At 37.1% G+C, this 20,039-nt stretch overlaps 1 protein-coding gene and 9 non-coding genes across 10 annotated transcripts; all 10 read right to left on the reverse strand.

The window, feature by feature from the left end:
- Positions 1 to 251: 251 nt before the first annotated feature.
- LOC112562703 lies at positions 252 to 19,934 on the reverse strand. Its single transcript, XM_025236125.1, has 17 exons — positions 19,775 to 19,934; positions 19,294 to 19,426; positions 18,908 to 19,086; positions 17,205 to 17,287; positions 16,629 to 16,738; positions 15,848 to 15,898; positions 15,284 to 15,356; positions 14,490 to 14,569; positions 13,235 to 13,375; positions 12,990 to 13,101; positions 11,694 to 11,858; positions 11,328 to 11,402; positions 6,411 to 6,482; positions 3,858 to 6,278; positions 1,664 to 1,710; positions 1,265 to 1,371; positions 252 to 747 (listed from the first exon to the last, which is right to left on the reverse strand). Exons 1-14 carry the CDS (start codon positions 19,854 to 19,856, stop codon positions 5,424 to 5,426), a joined length of 2,211 nt encoding a protein of 736 aa, XP_025091910.1. The 5' UTR covers positions 19,857 to 19,934; the 3' UTR covers positions 252 to 747; positions 1,265 to 1,371; positions 1,664 to 1,710; positions 3,858 to 5,423.
- On the reverse strand, positions 6,708 to 6,774 carry LOC112563395. Its single transcript, XR_003099028.1, has one exon. It is a non-coding gene; the product is annotated as a small nucleolar RNA SNORD31 (small nucleolar RNA).
- On the reverse strand, positions 7,831 to 7,897 carry LOC112563392. Its single transcript, XR_003099026.1, has one exon. It is a non-coding gene; the product is annotated as a small nucleolar RNA SNORD31 (small nucleolar RNA).
- On the reverse strand, positions 8,282 to 8,347 carry LOC112563387. The gene has a single exon (XR_003099021.1). It is a non-coding gene; the product is annotated as a small nucleolar RNA SNORD31 (small nucleolar RNA).
- On the reverse strand, positions 8,528 to 8,593 carry LOC112563385. The gene has a single exon (XR_003099019.1). It is a non-coding gene; the product is annotated as a small nucleolar RNA SNORD31 (small nucleolar RNA).
- LOC112563389 lies at positions 8,932 to 8,997 on the reverse strand. The gene has a single exon (XR_003099023.1). It is a non-coding gene; the product is annotated as a small nucleolar RNA SNORD31 (small nucleolar RNA).
- On the reverse strand, positions 9,367 to 9,432 carry LOC112563391. Its single transcript, XR_003099025.1, has one exon. It is a non-coding gene; the product is annotated as a small nucleolar RNA SNORD31 (small nucleolar RNA).
- On the reverse strand, positions 9,746 to 9,811 carry LOC112563388. Its single transcript, XR_003099022.1, has one exon. It is a non-coding gene; the product is annotated as a small nucleolar RNA SNORD31 (small nucleolar RNA).
- Positions 10,209 to 10,274, reverse strand: LOC112563386. The gene has a single exon (XR_003099020.1). It is a non-coding gene; the product is annotated as a small nucleolar RNA SNORD31 (small nucleolar RNA).
- LOC112563394 lies at positions 10,909 to 10,975 on the reverse strand. Its single transcript, XR_003099027.1, has one exon. It is a non-coding gene; the product is annotated as a small nucleolar RNA SNORD31 (small nucleolar RNA).
- Positions 19,935 to 20,039: the final 105 nt, after the last annotated feature.

Raw genomic sequence — 20,039 nt, forward strand, 5'->3', positions numbered from 1 at the left:
CAGTTGCGATCCTATAAAACCAAATTACAATCACTTCGAGCAATGCTGCAATGATGTGTCATAATGATAGTTAAAAACTTAATACAAATACAATACTTCAAATCTTACTCACAGCAACAGCACCCACAAAGCCTTTCACTCGTTTCTTCTTGTGTTGCATACATACACTTCTGAAGGTTACCCATACTTCTGTCACTCCATATGGCTCTTGCTGTCAACACACTCAAGTACAAAATGATACCAAAGAGAAGAACATTTTCATAAGGTTTATTGATGCTGACACCAGCATCAACAGAGTCCTCTTAAAAAACTCCTCCCCTTCTTGGTTAAAATAGCCATACAAGAAAGGAAGATGTTTAAAAAAAGCTAAAAAGCCCCAAACAAATTGACAAAGTGGCAGCTCAATATTGAAAACCATCACCACTTTTCTTGCCAGCTGCTTACATATCCGGAAAAGGCTGCATAATTTTTTTCTCTAAATTCCACCTCCCCTCTTAAATAAACTCTTCTCTTGTGGAGAGAGAATGAAAGAAAATAATCATTTGCATAAATAACAATAAGTCTGTTGCCAGTCTTCCTTTGTACAGTCTCAGTTGGGTGTAGCAAAATTCACATAAATCTGTTAGTCATTGGCATGCCGCTCTCTGACAAACACCACAGCCCTGACAACTAGGATGGATGTTTCAGAAGGTCACTCATCAGGTAATGATCTACCTAATCACTTGGGATGGACTCGAAGATTGTACCCTGAAATGATGACCGATATAATTTCTTATACATCCACCAACTCTATTGATTAACTCTATTGAAAGCTACTAACAATGTAAGTTTATATAAATATCCTTGAGCATACTCATGAATAACTGAGAAGAACACATTAATATGAAATTTATACAACAGTTACTTGAGTTAATTAGATTTGTTAGCTCTCTAATAGTTACTTGTGTTAATCTGATGTCTTAGCTCTCTAGTATGATTGAAGTACAAACAACAAAAATGCACACCAAAATGATACTGGAATATTTTAAAATAATCAAGGTTTACAGGAAACAATCTTGAAGGAACAGTACAAGGCGGCAGGAAATAAGGAACTTTAAAAGAGATGAACTAATGCACTAGAGTTGACCAGCCTTCCAGTCAGCAGATCCCAGAGTATGAGAAGAGAAGACTCAGAAGTGAGGAGAGTTGGTGGGAAGAACACCTGGGTTCTTCACATCCAAGAAAACAATGATTACAGGTTGTCGCATATGACCCCAACCCTTACCTTTGACTTTTGACCTTGTCAAGATGGTGTGTGCCAGCTTTTCTGGTGACAGTTTTGCTGGTGAATGCTTTCCTGGGGACAACTCAGTATTACCAGATCCAATGTGTCTGTCATAAAAAGAAGATGAGGAAATACCATTGCAAAACACATTCTTCATATGATGCACAGAACAGAATGCAATAACATTCTTTCTACCTATATATCATTTCCTCTCTTGTGGTGATAAAAAAGCCTTGTGAAGTTGCTTCATCCTTTTGATACAAATCAACTTTTAACAAGAAATGCAAGTCCCTGTACAATCCTTTAGACCAGACTCAAACGCTTTCTCTGACCGGCGCCCGCTGGCTGCCCACCAGTAAATATACTATAGTATTGAGCCCACCCCTGCTTTAGACTCACCTTTTCTGCTCAGTTGAAGTATTTTCATTTCTTGCTTTACGATGTGACTGCAACAGAACCATAATCTGTATAAAGCAGAGTTGTGCTACCCACACAGATGATTACCAGCTATTGAATAATTTTTTAAACATCTTACAAATATGTAACATTCAATGTTTGTCAAACACAATAAAATGATAAACTACAAACACTAGTAGTTGGGTCACAGGATTATCCACACATGATTCAGGTTTATTTTACAAAATGTAAAGCTTTAGGTTAACCAAACAGCTCTGGCCTACAGCTAAAACATTTCAACAAGTCATTTAAAAGTGAGACAGTCAAGGGTTAGGGTCATTTATGTGTAGAACTGTCTCCTTTCCATATTTTGAAATCTCATATTGTGTATGAGCCTAAAGAAATTTCTGAAATAAAGACTTAAGATATAAAAGGCAGTGACCTAAAAATGTTTAAAAGTATAATTTTAATTGTGTTTATTTTGAAATTCTGTATAATGATGAAAGGCTGACAGATTCCTATAACAAGCATATTAAAAATAATTTTTTAAAGAAAATTAATTATAGAATATGACATTTATAAAGTAAATACAGTAAAACTTCCTTCTTGAGACCTTTCCTACTACAACCCTTTTAGTTCTGACCCAAAAAGTTAAGATATATTTTGCTATGTAATATCTACCTCCCCAACCTGACTTATGACCGATAGTTTGCGGTATATTATGACTTTTTTCGCAGAAAGTTACTTGTTGAAAAAACATTTTAAGATAGATTGCTTCTGGTCGACCATTTACCACGTTACATTTTTCTGCAGAAATCTTGAAAATGAAGTAGGTGTTAAAACAAACTGCTTGTTCATTGGTCACTAGTCATGCTGACAAATTTTTATATCTGTTTTGTTTTTGGTGTAATAGTAACCTTTTTGGACTTCAACACCCCTTTTAATGCTTTCCCACCCTTTTTTACATTTGGGTTTACTTATTATGTTGACCTTTAAAAGTGTATCAAATTTATAAGAATTAGGTTGTTTAAACCTTTCAAATTACAACTACTTTTTGCCGTGATATAGCCATTGTTGCTAGCACGGCATAAAACCCAAACTACATTGCCTCAGTCATATCTACTACCCGCCTCAGGATAACTGACCCCGTAATGACCATATTGTCTAACTGATCCAGGCCCAAAAGATAAATCAATCTTCCATGCCAGGAATAGCTATTAACTTGTAATGTTCAAACAAGTTCAACCACCTTCTTACTAAACAAAAATGGCCATCCGACAATACACATTCAGAGAGAAAAAAAAATCACACAATTTTCTCTTAAATTACTAATATTTTTATCATCATTTTTCAGTTTAGCAGTTCGTATTAAATTTATGTGCAAATGGTTTAAATCTTACAACAGCGCAAAAGCATAATCTTCTCTTAATTAAAAAAGCCTGATATCATTATTTTTTAGTTTGATAGTTCTTATAAATGTATGATTGTGCATGTTCGGTTAACATGCAACAGGTGTCACAGCTTGGGTATTCATTTAAATGTGACTTGAGTTCATTTGACTTTAAGTGTTGGCACAACATGGTCTTAGATGGGACGTGGTGAAGGTGGGGTCAATAAGACCGCAGGTTGAAATAGTTGGGACAGCATGGTATTTTGGTCCAAATGACCACCATCACCCCCAATTCATTGTTGTCTCTTTACCTGTGCACATTAGCCCACTGTGCTTCCACAACAACTTTTTTTCCCAGAAATCATGTGTTTATAAAACTAAAATCTTTTTTTCTGAATGTTTGTGCTTTATTGCAGAAGTCATATTAAAAGTTTAAATATTGCATTTCAAGACCGCATCGTTGTCTACCATGTGTATTGATCAACTGCTCTTACCTGAAAAATTAGTTCCCCATCAATCTTCACTCAAGCCCAAAATAGCAGGGTAAGCATGACCAAACGACAGCAAGAAAAGCATATATGGTTTTCAAAATGTTATCCCAACACTTAAAATAAATGAACTTGAATTTACAGTTGTTTGAAGTCATGGTTCCTGGAATGAAAGCAGACAGGTTGATCTCCCTCCATACCATAACCCCTCTCACTAATGACCTGATTAATAGAGAGGTTTTACGAAAGAACAGATTACTTTTCATATCAAAAGCTACCTTACATAATTAGTCCCATTCAACAAAATTAAAAACCTTACCTTAACTGGTGAACTGGAAGTCTTCTCTACAGGTGATGAATCTGAAAGTGATGTCTGCGATCTAGAAGGTTCTTTCCTCTTTCTGGCAGATTTCTTAACAGCACTGTCTTCATTCAATAACTTTGCTTTCTTGGGTGGTGTTATGGAAAGTGGTTCTTGGATAAAAGACCCTTCCAAACTGCCAGCCATGTCTTTTTTCCTTGCCCTTACTTTTGTGAAATCATCAGCACCAGCCTTCAGACTGCTTTTTAGATTGCGGCATGGTCTCACCGACAGAGTCACACGCTGAATCATTTTCTGGTAACCTTCTGAGAGGCACTTTCCTCTTCGTTTTGGCACTCTCCTCTGTACCAAGTCTACCTGATAGTTTTTTACTTGTTGAATTGGTGACAGATTTTTCTTCTAGTTGGGCTGACCACATTCTTACATTAGCAACATCACGGGTCTGATTAGTAGTCGAGGGAGTTTCCCCTTCAAGTTTTTTCCGCTGGCCACGAGTTCGTCTTGAGACCGGTGTAATACTTTTGGGCTTACTGTTTGGAGTTTTCTTACTGTCACCACACGAGTCCCTTCTTCCACTTCCAACAGTTCTTGCAATGCCAGGTGATGAGAATTTTTTAAGCGAAGGTGTTAAAAATACAAGACTCGAAGCATCCTCAGTGGAAGCACTGACTTGTGAGTGGTCTGCAATTGATGTTATCTTGAACCCAGCATCCATCTGACAGGAAGTCTCTGGCTGCCTGTGCTGCATTTGAGCTGGAGAGGTTTCTTTACATTCACTATCCTTACTTAAGAAATTCCTGCCTTTTTTGTCTGATAAAAGCAACCTGGAAGCAGATTTACCTAAACTGCTAGGCCTTGTTTCATTTTCCACAGCCTTACTGTTTTCAAAGGTTCCAGGTGATTGAAGTGCCTTCTCTGGCATCGACCTGCGCAAATTCTGCTTTTGATGTTTGCGAGGAGACAATCTGACATCAACTTCTTTATCAAGCTCAACATCATTCGAGTCCTGCTGTGGCTCTGAATTTAATACAGCTGGGGATGAAACTTTATTAACTTTCTGGGGCGATTTTTTCAAACATTTGTTTTCAGCCACAATGTCACTGCTTGCAGGGACTTGGTTCATCTTTGTGTCAAAGGGCACAAGTCCACTTTGCTGCTGTGGTGAACTTGCACTCACTTCAGCATCAGAACCATCTTCAACTTTGTTTTCTGTAGTCATATCACTGCTCACCCCTTCAAGCTTGCAAGTGTCTGATACCAGTGAAGATTCAGACGTGTCATTTGGCTTGCCAGGCTTCTGATCCCTGGTCCTCTTTCCCACTCTGGTTGCTTTTCTCGAGTATTTGCATGGAGCCTGTTCAGAGCACCTACATGATCCACAGTTGGGCCCACAGCACTGCTTTTGCATTTTCTCTTTTCTGCTGTTTTTCTTTCGTTCATTATCTTTTTATCATTCGCATGCAATGAGCCTTGAAGAGGTACAGCACTTGTGTCTATCTCCATGCTCTCTCCACTTTCATTCTCTTCCCGCACACCAGGTACAGTGATGTCTTCCTTGCTCTTTCACATCCAAAATGACATTGTCAGCTGCATACAACAAGTTCTGTCCACCACTTCCCTCTGGAAACTCTTTGTCTTCTGATCTTTCCCTGCTAACTTGGTTAAATCCACAAATGTGTCACACGTTTTCTCAGTATCCCTGTCAACACATAATGGTACTTCCTCATTTGTACCAATTTCAGTGCATGACAAGCTCAAAGCTTCTCGATTTGCTAATTTTCCCCTGTTTTCTGGGCTCATCGGTTCATCTTTCATTCCTACATCAAGCTTTTCTTCATCAGCTGCTGCATGAAGATCAGCTTTGTCCACTGGCTTACCTTTGCTATTCCTTTTTTTCTCCTTTTCTTTTTTGAGCTTTTTATTTTCACCTGTTGACTTGTTCAAATCCACAGCAGTGTCACACATTGTCTTAGTACCACTTACAAGAAAGTATGACACTTCATCACCAGCAGTTAAATCAATACCCAAACGTTCCTCTCCATCTCTGTCATTTTGCACCTCTTCTAAGAGATCAGCTTCATTGTCTGTCTGATCCTCTCCTGCCTTTACTTCCTCTGGCATAATTTTGAGCATCCCTTTGGTGCCTCTGTCAATGCAGAACAAATTCTCTTTGCCAGCAGGCACTCTGCTGACCTCTGATATCTTTTCTCCATCTTCAATCTTCTTTCTCTCTTCTCTTGACACATTATTTTCACCTGATGACATGCTTGTTTTAACCTCAGGTTTACTCTTTGCACCTCTGTCAATACAAAACAGATCATCTCCACCAAGAATTTTACTATAGTACGATCTTGCATCTTTTCTTCTTTCAGACTTGTCAACCATTTCTTCAGCTACATCATCTTCATCACTTGCCTCCTGAAGCAGATGAAGAAAATATTTACAAGTAACATACTGCAAATCCCTCAAAATTCAAAACAGCAGAGGATAATCTAAAGCAGTCAGAAAACAAAGCACCCCCCCCCCCCAAAAAAGTCTTAACATACTAACCTGATCCCTTGCCTCTGATATCTGTACTGCTAAATCTGGCCATTCTTTGTCAGCCTGTGAGTGACTTGTTTCCTGAAAACAAACCCAAAACATAAATGAAGATTGAATTACAACAGTCAGGGAACGGAACACGTTAGGCAGATTCGGGGATTACTGTGCCATCTTTCAGAATGGTGTCGCAAGTTGCCAAGGTAACCTTATCACTTAATTCACAGAAAAAGTACTCTAATCTAGGATGCCATAACCTCTACACTCACACAAAAGTTCTACTTCACTTTTTTTTTTTGAATCTTTGAAAAGCCTTCAGAACAACCAGTCACTCATAGTAATCAGACTGGGGCCGTAGTTTCTCCTCCTAAGGCTTTCTGGACATTGCGAATTGTCCGAAATAACAACTTGGATTTCAGTTATGCATCAACTTCGTGCTATGAAGCTTGTTTTACTTCTCGTACAGCTGATACCTGGAGTTTGCTAAAGTTTTTGGCTCTGGATAGGGACAGACTCGTGCACAATCCCAGAACTGATGTTGAAGTTAACAGATCTCATGACATGATCCATCTTTGTTCTCAAGCACATGATAATCAAATCTAAACAGTTTTCTGAACATATTTTAAGGGTACTACATTAAATGACATGATGCAATGAGTACAGCAACTCTTTAATAATGTCCTATTAACCATGGAAAGTGTACTGAAGATCTCATAACCCTATCTCTAATAATAAAGCTAATACAAAGCCAACATTACTAAGCCCTCAAAATCACCAGTCAGTCACTGTATTCATATTGGGTGTGTGTGTGGCGAAAGGGGTAGCTTTTGTCCTTAAGTGCACATTTTACAGAGGTGTGCAGGATTAACAGTTTTACATAGTCTTGTGGTTTTATACTTCATGCTAATATTAGTTCTCCACCACAGTCTGGCACAAATTAAACTAGGTGCCACAAGCAGAAAAAGAATGGCATGCCCAAAATAAGCCAGGACATCCAATCATCACTTTGTTGGTGACAGGTACTTAACCACTACAGCAGCAGACTGCATGGGTGCTTATTGCAAGACTGGAGATTCTTAAAAACAAAAACAAGTGCAACCTGTTCAGGCAAAAAGGAAGCTCAAAATATTTAACACGGCACTTTTGCTTTGAAATTAATATTTGAACTAAGCTATGCACGCACCCTATACACTTTTCAGTAGCTGAAACTATACTGCTGTTTGAAAATGAATGACTAGATGATATTATTTGTTGTCCTATTAGTGGATAAGTAACTACTTTGTTATTACCATTTGCTAGTTTAATTGGATGTGATTGGTGATATTTGTCTTTTTTTATTATTTATAAGCGAATGTGTAAATTTTTGAAGGGTCAATTAAATATTGTCATATCCTAATAGCACCCTAATTGCTGCTAAAAGAACTGAGTGGACAAGCCTTCAGAACAACCATTCAGTCATGGTGCTCAGACTGGGGCGGTAGATTTTCATCCCCAAGCTTGCACATGGCTACTTGTACATGGCTATTCACACTCCATACCCTTCAACAGGCAGCCTCATCAAGTTCTTAAATGAACAAAGTCACAATCCTAAAATACAATCCCATTAGCTTAATGTATTATCTCTCGATATTAATGTGAAACATCACTACCATACCTAAATGTTTGAACCACAGGAGACTTGAAGAGGAATTTTTCATCAGTAATAATCTTAAGCATGCATATCTGAATTAGCATCAAACTGCCAAGACATCAAGCACTCCAAGAATGCGAAGACAAAAAAAAATTGACCCAAACACAGAAACACGAAAAAGAAACTGTACACCTACAAAGTGAAGATCTAACTTCAGTTAAGTTAAAAAAAAATAAAATAAAAATCATTTGATAAGCCTTCAGAGAAACCAATCAGTCACAGTATTCAGACTGGGGCGGTAGATTTCATCACGAGGCGGTCAACTATATTTTTTAAACAACTCTCTTCATTTTAGATCACAAAGCACGATACCACACTACAATATAATTTATATGACCAAATTAAGGTGTATGTAAAACACGTTATTAAAGCTGATGTAGTGAAAGGGGTAAAACCAGAAATGAAGCAGAGTCAATGAGTCTTTTTTTGTTATATATGAAAGCCTTCAGAGAAACCAATCAGTCACAGTATTCAGACTGGGGCGGTAGATTTCATCACCAGGCATAGTCGCCACTGTGATATTTTAAAAATATTTCTCCCTTTAAGACATAAAATATAGTACTGCTACTGCTACACTATGTATATTATGCAGTAAACATTTAGATTATGCACTACACTTTTAACATCACTAGCCTCACATGATTTATACAATCAGACCATTTTTTATGTCATACACATACATTGTCTTCACAGTAGCAACTATTTTTACAAGTATTTGCAATCTTTTTTTTAAAAACAACTTACAAAGCTCTATGGCTATTGGAAATCACAAAAATAATCAGTACACACTGAAAATTCAGCAAGATGCTTTATGATTAAAAAGACAACTATTGGATTTCTGGTAAGCCTTCAGAGAAACCAATCAGTCACAGAATTCAGACTGGGGCGGTAGATTTCATCACCAGACATACAGTCAGCCACGATACTTCAAGTCTCTTCAATGAAGATCATAAAATATGACACTGCAGTACTCTATGTACATTAAGTAGTCAAATTTAATTGTGCAACCAAAGTACAAATGCTCATGAACTGTACTTCCAGCATGACTAGCCTCAATAAACTTATTCCTACAGTATTCTGTAGCTAGAATGTGTTATACACAGATTGATTGGCATGTGTTCCAAGTATCAACTATTTTTTTACAGTTGTAATCTTTATAAAACATAGTTACAACACTACCAACAGCTCTCTATGACTGTTGGAAAAACACAAAAATAATCACTAAATGCTGAAAATTCAGTAAATTGCTTTATGATTAAAAGAATAGTGTTTTCTGGTAAGCCTTCAGACTAACCAATCAGTCACAGTATTCAGACTGGGGCGGTAGATTTCATCACCAGGCACAGTTCTTCATTAAAGACACAAAATATGGTACTGCTACATTAATCTGCTACTGCTACACTATGTATATTATGCAGTAAACATTTAGACTATGCACTACACTTTTAGCATCACTAGCCTCACATGATTTATACAATCAGACCATTTTCTGTCATACCTACACATTGTATTCAAAGTAGCAACTATTTTTACAAGAATGTGCAATCTTAAAGCTACAAAATTACCAACAGCTTTGGAAATCGCAAAAATAATCATTACACACTGAAAATTCAGCAAGTTACTTTATGATTAAAAAGTCAACTATTGGATTTTTGGTAAGCCTTCAGAGAAACCAATCAGTCACAGTATTCAGACTGGGGCGGTAGATTTCATCACCAGGCACTCAATCAGCCATGTCATTTAAACAAGTTTCTTTTAGGTCATTAAGTATGGCACTACAGTATTCTATGTACTATTATGTAGTCAAATTTAGATGTGCATACAAAAGGGTTATGTTATATGTAATCACAGTAATAAAGTGTATGCACTGCACTTTCCCCACATGCTTCATGCCATTAGATGTGGCTAACAAGTGTAGTGCCGAGACCGGGAGTCATGGAGCATAAGTATCAACAAGTTTACAGAATTTATAACCTTTAAACCCTCAAACTTCCAATAGTTCTGTGTAAAAGCACTAAAACTATCAAAACACCAGACAGATTTAAGCCAGATGTTTAACATTCTCATAAAGTCTGTGATTTAAAATTAAAAAAAAAAAAAAAAACCTTTGGGTTTCTGATAAGCCTTCAGAGAAACCAATCAGTCACAGTATTCAGACTGGGGCGGTAGATTTCATCACCAGGCAGTAAAGTGCTCAAAAAAGTCTGTTGTTATCATGAACACGATGCAATTGATATTTCTAATTACTGGCTTCAAGTGTACAATTGCATTAGCTTATATGTAATCACATTGCAAAATATGAATGCATGCCTCTGTTTATATTCTAGAATTGTATCGGTGCTGTTGTTTAGTCACCAATATTTAATATACATAGTCCAGTAACTGTATTATCAAATACTAACTTAAGAAGTAGGCGTATCCTATAAAGCCTACCATTTAACTGTTTATCTGGGTCCAGGGTTAGAAAAAAGCCAAGCATGCTGCTTCAACTTCATGTACATACATGATGTACAACTGATATACAGAGATGTAGCACTTCTGTTAAACTCACTAATTAGGCAATAACCAGAAACGGTAAAACCTAGGCACCATCCACTGTTATCTCCTGCTCTAGTCTGCACTGCATACAAATATCCTGCCAGAAGCAGCAGCCCTAGCAGAGCATTGCACAGAGAAGCAGCACGTAGATCAAAACCAAAACAGAAAACTGATCGGAACAGGTCTTGATCAATGCTTTTACTCTGTGCTACATGACGCAAATTTCAGGTACCATACAAACATCTTTTCTTTTTTTAAAAAAAAAAAATATGAAAAGCTAACCCACCCTCAGAATAGCCAGTCAGTCATCGTACTCAGACTGGGGCGGTCAGATTTCATCCTTGGGTTTGTCCTCAAGCAAATTTTAATTTTGATCATATTGCAATATTTCTAAACACCTGTGCTAGAGCTGATTCAGGACAAAATAATGGAAGGCCATAGCCAAAGAAATGGAACAAATCAACAGCTGTTATCTACTTTGTTCTGCTTAATGAGATGTAAAGATTCCCCTATTTCAGCTGCCACAATTTCAAAGCAATAAAGCATTTAAAAATCTTTGCTATTTCATTATCTCGATTCTGTTCTCATTCCTGTCTTGCTTCTTCAGTTTGATAAGAATTTTTCACAAACATAGCCTGGAAAAACAAAACAGACGGTTACCTTTAATAATAAAAGTATAACGAGCCAAACAAATCACTCACCTCTAAAGTAGCCACTGAGGTCTCCAACTCCAATGTGTCTGATGCACTCTTCTTACGATCCACCTCTACCAAAACCTGAGTCAATAGAAGCAGAAATAAAATACATCTTACAGCTGTTAAGTTTTTGAACCATGAGCTATAAAACAAAATCTACCCAAAAAGTAACAAATAAATACAAAATAACTGGCTGTCACATTTGCTAAAAACCCAACCATGCAGAAGAAAATACCTTAAGAATCTGGCTTTGGTTACTATTGGGGTCATCTGACCTTTGGTTAAAACAGAAGTTAGAACTCTGCAATACGCAGCCAGGACCCAGTTTAGCAAGGCTGCAATTAACCAGAAAGGGGTTTAAAAGGATCTTACATCAAGCAGACGATCATGTATGTTGTCATCAACATCATCCAACATAAATGCTGTGACCAGACGCCCCTTGAACTTGCGATCTGTTGGCAAATCTTCTGAAAGGGCAGGGCTTTTCTTTAGAAGCCAGTGGATAACACCTTTTGGAGCTGGAAGATCCCTGCTTTTCTGCAAATGCAAAAATTTCACATTTGCAAAACAAGTCTCAAGAAATTTTTTTTTAATGATAAAGTCAATGCTCTGTTATTTATATATTTTTCATAGTGAAAAAATAACAAGTAATTAATCTGAACTTCTTCCCTCCGATTCAGTTCAGTGGTGTGAAGCTGTTCTCAACTATGGTAGTGCTGTACAACACATGGCACCGTGCATAATACAAAAGGGAGAAAACTACTGGTACATTCAGGATGTGTTATGGTGTGGATTATCTACCTTTAGCAGCTGAAAAAAGTCAACAATCAGGTATTTTGCTGTTTGAATGTAGGCAAGGTTTCAGTTAATTTAGGCCCATGTTTGCGGTAGTCGTTACTATATTTGACAAAGATTTATACTCCAACAACGCAAATTGCAAGAAAATTGTAATATTTAAATCCTACTGTCTAATAAAACGCCTATTTGGAACTATATATTTGTTTATGATGAATAATTTTTTGAGAAATTTGTATTTTTTTTACCCACTTTCCCAGTCTTCTCTCCGTCCCATACAATCACAATCTTTTATTTCAATTTAGTAGAAAAAACAAAACCTATATTTCTTAAATGCCACATTACATAAATGTTTATAAAATGCTCTTTAAAATGATGTAACACAATTGGTTATCTTTCTTGTAGGTTAATAGTTATACTCAAAAACTTTTGATCACAGGCTTTTCAGCCTAAAATCACGTGTAGCAAATAAGTTAAGAGGTCCGAAATAACCTTGATGAGCACAGATGTTTTTCATACAATAAAGTGTTCATATATTTTAAAAGGTAAACAGGTGTTCAATAACAATAACAACAGACTTTATTAATCCCAATGGGCAATTTAAACATGGGAGCTGTGCCCTGTGTCCAGAATGTATGTATATGGGAAAAAAAAACAAAAAAAAAAAAAAAACACACACACATGCACACCTACCCATCACACACACACACACCGCTGATAGTTCATCTGTGATTGAGTAGCTGAACTGCGGATGGCACAAAAGATTTTAGATGCCAATTAGTTTTGCATGCTGGCATGGCATAGCGTTTACCGGAGCATAATAAAACAAATTTTCCCGCTAGCATGCATTTTCTTTTATTTGACAAATCTTACCTCTTTTACATCTCTCAGCACAGGCAGCAAGTTGGACCACATGCGAACTGCTAAAACATAGCGAAGGTAATTCTCTGGGCTGCTCTTCTTTGGCTTCTTCAGAAATATCTTTCTGTAAAGCACAATTTACAACACAGGTCTAAAGATATGCAAGTTCCTTAGCTGGACAAGTATTGTCATAATTAAATATATCATTCTAAAGTATAAGAGGTACTGTCACTATTCACTTAAAAAGTGACACGCACCTTAAGAGAGGCAACAGCAGATGTCCATTCTGCTGATCAGCAGCTGTGACCTGAAGCACGACGTCCAAGAGTTTTGTCCCAACATCTGTCATAAGATAACAGACAAACTCGCACACAGACCGCTGCTCCTCCTCAGAATTTCTGTAGCCCACAAAAGAGAAAAATTACAAAAAGTTTAAGGATATGTTCTTTACTTAAGTAGCCTTACATTAATTGCTTGCTTTAAAGATAACAAACGAAAATAGCAATTTGGAGAGTGGTGTCTCTTCCCCTGACTGGCTAGAGGGGATTAGCTCTCCTTCACGTTTTGTCTTTCCCTGTTAATCTGAGTGAAGTTGTTTCAGCAATATTGATCTATAACGCAATTTCCTATTTTCCTAGATTAAACATTATGTCTGTGCCACTTTTTCTTCTTTTCTACACCATTTAATTCTACTGCCACGTCAGCGCCATCTTGCCATAACTTACATTTTAGATCTGTGTATCAGCAGTGTCAACTTCAGACTGATTCCTTTCCTACAATTGCTCAAGAAAGTCTTATGTTTGAACTGTCACAGCAAGCTTCGTTCACAGTAAGTGCAGGTTTGATAGGCTAACATTGTGCATCTCTCTGAAACTAGTCTGTGACTGTTAGCATGATGCTCTGACAAGAGTTGTCATTATGGAACCATATTTGTCTGCAAAAGTTAAGCCGCTCCACCAAAGATTGACAGTTAAGCTTCCACAAAAACTCTCAACTACTTTTTTAAAATCAGAACTTTATTGACTTATGAAGATTTCATGCAATGGCAAGGCTGCAGACTACATATATACTGATGGCATTATATATATATGTGGACACGCAATAAACTTCTTGTTTTTGAGATCAGCATTTATTATTATTGTGTCTGTGGGTTTTTTTGGTTTTTTTTTTTTTTGTAAAGAGTTCTGAGCCTGCCTTTGATGGTGGTGTAAAGTGCTATATAAATCACCTTCATTTTTATTATTATTGTTTTCCAAGATGCAGTAGAATGGCAACCCACAGTACAGTAGAACAGCAATAACCATTCAAAACGACCATTGCATAGCACAAAGTGAATTGTGAATCTGGATTCTTCCAACACGGTTACTTCTTATGGTCTTTTTAAGCAGACAAGTGTTAGCAAGCTTTTGTGACAAGACCATAAATTCTGATCAAAAGTTGACTATTTTCATCTGACAGACTCTTTGTTTAACAACAAGACATTCCTTACAAATTTCAGGAGGCAAAACTCACCTGTTCTTGATGAGCAATAAATCCAAATAAAGAGAAATAAGAGAAGCCACCAGATCTGTATATGTGGGATAGTCATCACCCTTTAAAAATAAAAACACACGAAAGTAAAATTACAGACTGCTAATCACAAGCAGCAGCATTGTATGCATTTAACACAGCATTAAGCACACCAAATAATATATTTTACACCATTCTATGATCATCCAACAAGTTTTCCAACCCTGAACCTAGATTACCAGCCTATGAACGTTGTTCCATATATGGATGTTATAGAAGTAGTGTTCATGAGAGCTTTTCCCCAAATTACTTTAAATGTACATGCCAACTTTTGTAATAAATTTTTACAGTACCTTGCTTTAACTCCATTCAAAAAACTTTCCCTAATTCTGATTTCTTTTCCCTCCTGATACCACCCAAAAGTTACATATGCTCTTATGTAAGTAGGGATTGACTTAAGGGCAGGAACTCTGGTGAATTAAGATAATGCATGGTTAAAACAAGTTTCTTTTAGGACCAGACACAAACACACCAGAATGGGGCAGTAAATCATCATTGGTCACTTGTCTTACACATTTTGTTCTCATTAATTCGGTCAGGAAAAAGCTTTGGCAAAAATACTCTGGAAATATAAGATGTAGTATCTACACAATACCCGAAAGTACACAATGGATAAACAAGATGAGATCAGCCAAGACAAGCAGTAGTTATTTAGTTGAGCTTTTTTTTCAATTAACTGTTGAATGGGACAGGGAGTGAAAAACAAAAATTTGCATGCATCAAGAATGAGCACATACCAAATTACTTGCTGGCTGCTTCATATGACACAACTGAAGAAATTTCTTAAGATGGTGAACACATTCTGCAGCCCTGAGTTTGAGAAAGAAAAACACAAATGTTATGAACACACAAAAGAAATATGCACACTTGTGCGGATTAATATCTCAGCTCATACTATACCTGGCTATCATTCCAGTTAGGCTAGCAAAAATAGTCCTGTAAAACCTTTTCATTAAGACTTGTCAAAATCCATTTAAGTAAGGAAGAAACTGAGTGCTCTGCATGTTAATGAAACTGACCTCAAACACCTATTCCAACACCAAAAGACAAATCAACCAAAGCTCAGTTTAAATGAATGTCCAAGCAGCAACCCATTTGATTTTTACTGAATGTACATTTAATATAACCCCTCTAACCAGAAGAATAAATGACAACAATGATGATGTTAACAGCTGTTTGTGTCAATGGAGATAAATTTGTTTCTTGAGCCATGGTCAAATAACCCCCTCTAGCCACTGGTTGCTGATGCAATTGTAGACATAAGAAAGGATTTATCTCAGACACATATCTAATCTACTCACTGGTCTTTGGATCGATTTGCCACAATTCTTTCTGTAGTGCTCTGAAGCTCACTGAAACAAACAATGACATTAAAAAAACTACTTTGTCATTCGCAGATCAACTGTGCTAGTAAATAGTTAAAATACAGTCCAGCATTGTGCACAATTCTCTACCAGGTCATGGCCACTACTTTTACCTTGTTAACACTGAAATAAAAAAACGGAAAAAGCCATAACAGTCCCCCAAGAGTAAGAAGAGCTATATTTTTTCAGATAGTAGCATAGAGAGATTGCATTTTGTAAAGTGTCGGCCTACTGCACCCAATAGTACATGGCAGTCAAAACAGCACGACACCATCAAGGCAGCTAATAATAACTGAATTTGTAAGCATTCCTAACTGGATGCAAGTTTCATACACTGCGGATAAATAACAGACAACCACACAAGAAACAATAATGCCAGATAGCACCGTGACAAAAAAAACAAAACAAAACAAAAAACAGCTAAATATATGAAGAACTTAGGAGTGTGCGGACTAGTACTCTTGATTCTGCAAGACATCTCTTAAAAGGATAGGTTTTGGGCCCAGATTTAATGTCAAATCAAGAGCAAGTCTATAAATCACCAACTCACAAACTCCCTTATCACGATCTCACTTGTAAGAATTAGACATTTAAATAACCACAAATATATATATCTCATTATTACATATGGCATAAGCCATGACTTATTCAAAATTTGTCCTGCTGAAACTCCTCTACTGCTATTCATGAGAACAAAATTGAAGAAACTGAATCTCACTTGAAATACATCTGCACAATTTTCTTCAGCACAGTGATGCTGACATTACCGGGCATCAGCTGCAGCAACCTGCAGTACTTGTCCACACCTTGCTCAGAGGCACAAGAATTCTGCAACAAGATGCCAACGAAAGACAAAAGTAAAATTAAGATTACATGTGATGATTCATGATACTGCATATTTCTTCTGGCAACTACTGATGGCTTCATCAACCTGCTTATTATTAATTCAAAGCATGTATTTATAATCTTTCCAAGCATTTTAAATGGATTACAATCAAGGGTTTTCCAGATTTCTGGTCATAGAGGATGTCAATGCAGGTACTTTAAGGTATTCTAGGCATGAGCTTGTAGAAGATGAAACATATGTCCTTCTGTTGTCTTCGCTATGGTCAACTATTTCCATGACTGAATCAACTGCTCTTCCCCTAATATCTGCTGGACAGGCAAGAATTTGTCTAGTCACATGCTCGAAACTGGACCTAAATCAGCAACTTTCTGCTTCAAAGTCAAGTGAACACCAGACCATAGTGTTCCTGCTTCTTTAAATATTTCATTTAAATGTTACTCAATTTACCATCAAGGCATCGGCAAACTCCGACAGCTTTTCTATGTTTGTTGATTTTTCCAGCTGCTGTGCCACAAAAAGTGCTTGAGCACCTGTATCATATGAAGAAAAGCATATAAAGCTAGCATTAAACTTGTTGGCATACAAATAATATCTTCAACTACTCTGCTTTGGCAGAACTATTTTAACAGATATACACAAAAGATGTGTAATAACAGTCATTCAATAAGTGCACTTCCAACATGGAAGTGATCTCAATGCACTATGTACATAATACAAGCAAACTCACAATCATGCAACAAAGAAACACAGGCATCAGGAAATTGATGATATAGAGGCAAACTTAAAAAAAAAAAAAAAAAAAAAAAAAAGAAGTTTGCTCAATTTAAAGATATTTCTTACAAACATGGATAATGAGGCCATATTTTAAAGTTTCAAATGTAGAAACAATTCAGAAAAATTAGCAAAGAATTTCATACAGTGGGTCCACAGAATTAAGAGGCACAAGAACACTGTTCTTGAAAGTAGCAGGTGAAGACATAGTGCCTTATACTACCATCAACACCAGCAACTACCACAGACTGGATGTAGATTATACCAGTTCCAAACTACTGTGTCAGTAAGACTGAGCGAAAGCACTGGAGAGGGATGTCATGGTCAAGTGTGTAGCACATAAAACCAAATGATTTAGTAATCATACTAATGAGATGTGATCCCTGTCATAGAGAGTAAGTTATTCAGGACTCAAAGCAATGCTTATTTTGGTTAAAAAAGTTTTCATGACAGGCAGATTTAACCCTACCAGACCTGAGGCCCTGAACCTGTTCCCCTATACCTGGGCTCCTGAGCATTTTCATGTACTAGACAAAGTACTGAAAATTAGTTACAGCGGTGTAGCGGAAGAAATGGAAATTATCGAAAAATCAGTGCAGTGGTCTGATAGGGTTATATGGTTTAGGACTCGGAGCAACACAGACTTTATATGCATGTTTAACTGTAAAGGTGATTAGAAACGGAAATAAATTTTACTTACTAGGGTCTCTTAATAAGAAGACTGCAAATGCAGTTGCTGTGTCCCTCATTGGTTCTACATTAGACTATGCTAACAGCTGCCTCTGGGGGATTTCAAAGAGCGAGTTGTCGAGGCTACAGCGAGTGCAAAATACGGCTGCGAGGATAGTTGCAGGAAAGAAAACAACTGACCATATTACTCCTGTACTTCGTGACCTACATTGGCTTCCTGTGGAGAGGCGAATTGAGCATAAATTGTTAACCTTAACCTATGGCTGTCTTCACGACCTTGCGCCTGTCTATCTACAAGAACTCATTCGCTGTTACCAACCCCAGCGGAACCTTCGTTCAGCAGCACACTTCAGACTTGAACGACCGAGTGTTCAGTCAGGGAATGCTAACAAGAAGACTGCGGGTTTCAGATCCTTCTCCAATGTAGCCCCGCTTTTGTGGAACTCGCTTCCCCTCTCGACCAAGGAGTCTGATAGTATTGGATCTTTCAAGAAAAATCTTAAGACTCACTTGTTTAAACTTTTTTGAAGTTTTTATTTGACCTGCAGTTTGGTGGCTGCTGGGATCACCGCGCATTGTGATGCGGATACTAGCGCGCTAAAAAACTACATCATCATCTCTGCTTTTTTTTATGTAATGTGGAATTTATGTTACACTCACCACATTTGTATAGAGATATGCAAACTCACCAAGAGAATGTTGACTTGGAAACTGTGTACATTTTTCCTTTTCACCCACGTGGTTTGTGTCCTTGATAGTGGTCTTAGTTTTGGTATGTTCTGCAACAGCACTGTTTTTTGGATCTACACCATTAGACGCCGGCAACTGATTAGTGTCCTTTTTCTTCAATGAAGTCTTGTGCACATACCTATCAGTAAAAATCACAAGAAAATGATTACTTTCATTATTTTTAATTTATGCAACATGAAGTATGCTTGTTCTTAAACAGCCTTTATTTCTCTGATGCAAGACTGGGGTAAGAAAACCCAGCTGTCTGCCCATTCAACAAATATATTTTAAGATTTAATTTGGAACCCATCTTTTTCTACTAAATATTATATTTCAAAGTACTTACCTAATAAAGAACTTAAGACAGCTGGTAGAGTTTTGAAGAACAGCTGTTTTTAAATCATCACCATCTGGGAGCTCTTGTATGATGCGCTCAAAATATTTCTTCAGATTCTTGTCAGAAAAATCTTTATTAACACCTGCAATTTATGTATGCAAATACACAGCATTAAGAACCAACTATCAACATGAATGCGGACATCCTAAAATGATGTGCCAGTCATCTGCACCTATCATAAGTATAAGCCCATTAAAAGTAGCGAAAATCAGAAGTTGAATTCTGAAAGATTTTGTTTTAAATGGTCGCAAAAAATATTACTTTTTTCAAGTTGTTCCGTGGAAGACGGCTTCACCAAACACCCGAACCTTACAAGCGGAAACTTACAAGCAGAAATATACCGGCCTGATAAAATGTCGGCACGTACCACGAGGTAACATGTGAGCTATGGATAAAGTAGTCAGACCCATAAAATAACGAAACATTTCACCTTTAACGAGACGTTTAGCGAGCTGTTTTAGGAACGTTTTGTTTGTGCTGTCCAAAGGTTTTACTTGGGTGTTACCGTCCATGTTTAGTCAGTGTCCACTTCGTCCGTCCATTAAAACGGCTGAAAGTTCCACGTGCCCGAACTACACAAATAACGATTGGTTAGTGTCGCTTTGGATGATCCAATGAAAAATCGGATCGCACATTTCATACCTATGTCAGTTTCGTAATATTATAACAATTTTACAATAAAGAAGTAATTATTT

Source organism: Pomacea canaliculata, linkage group LG4 (assembly GCF_003073045.1).
Source record: "Pomacea canaliculata isolate SZHN2017 linkage group LG4, ASM307304v1, whole genome shotgun sequence".
Taxonomy (NCBI): domain Eukaryota; kingdom Metazoa; phylum Mollusca; class Gastropoda; order Architaenioglossa; family Ampullariidae; genus Pomacea; species Pomacea canaliculata.

Excerpts from the sequence above, each read along its gene's own strand:
- LOC112562703 (XM_025236125.1), bottom strand. The coding sequence starts at position 19,856 with ATGGACGGTAACACCCAAGTAAAACCTTTGGACAGCACAAACAAAACG. Across the intron at positions 15,357-15,847 it reads GCAAATCGATCCAAAGACCA|GGCTGCAGAATGTGTTCACC; the intron begins GTGAGTAGATTA and ends TCTCAAACTCAG. Across the intron at positions 6,483-11,327 it reads CCTCAGTGGCTACTTTAGAG|GAAACAAGTCACTCACAGGC; the intron begins GTGAGTGATTTG and ends GTTTGTTTTCAG.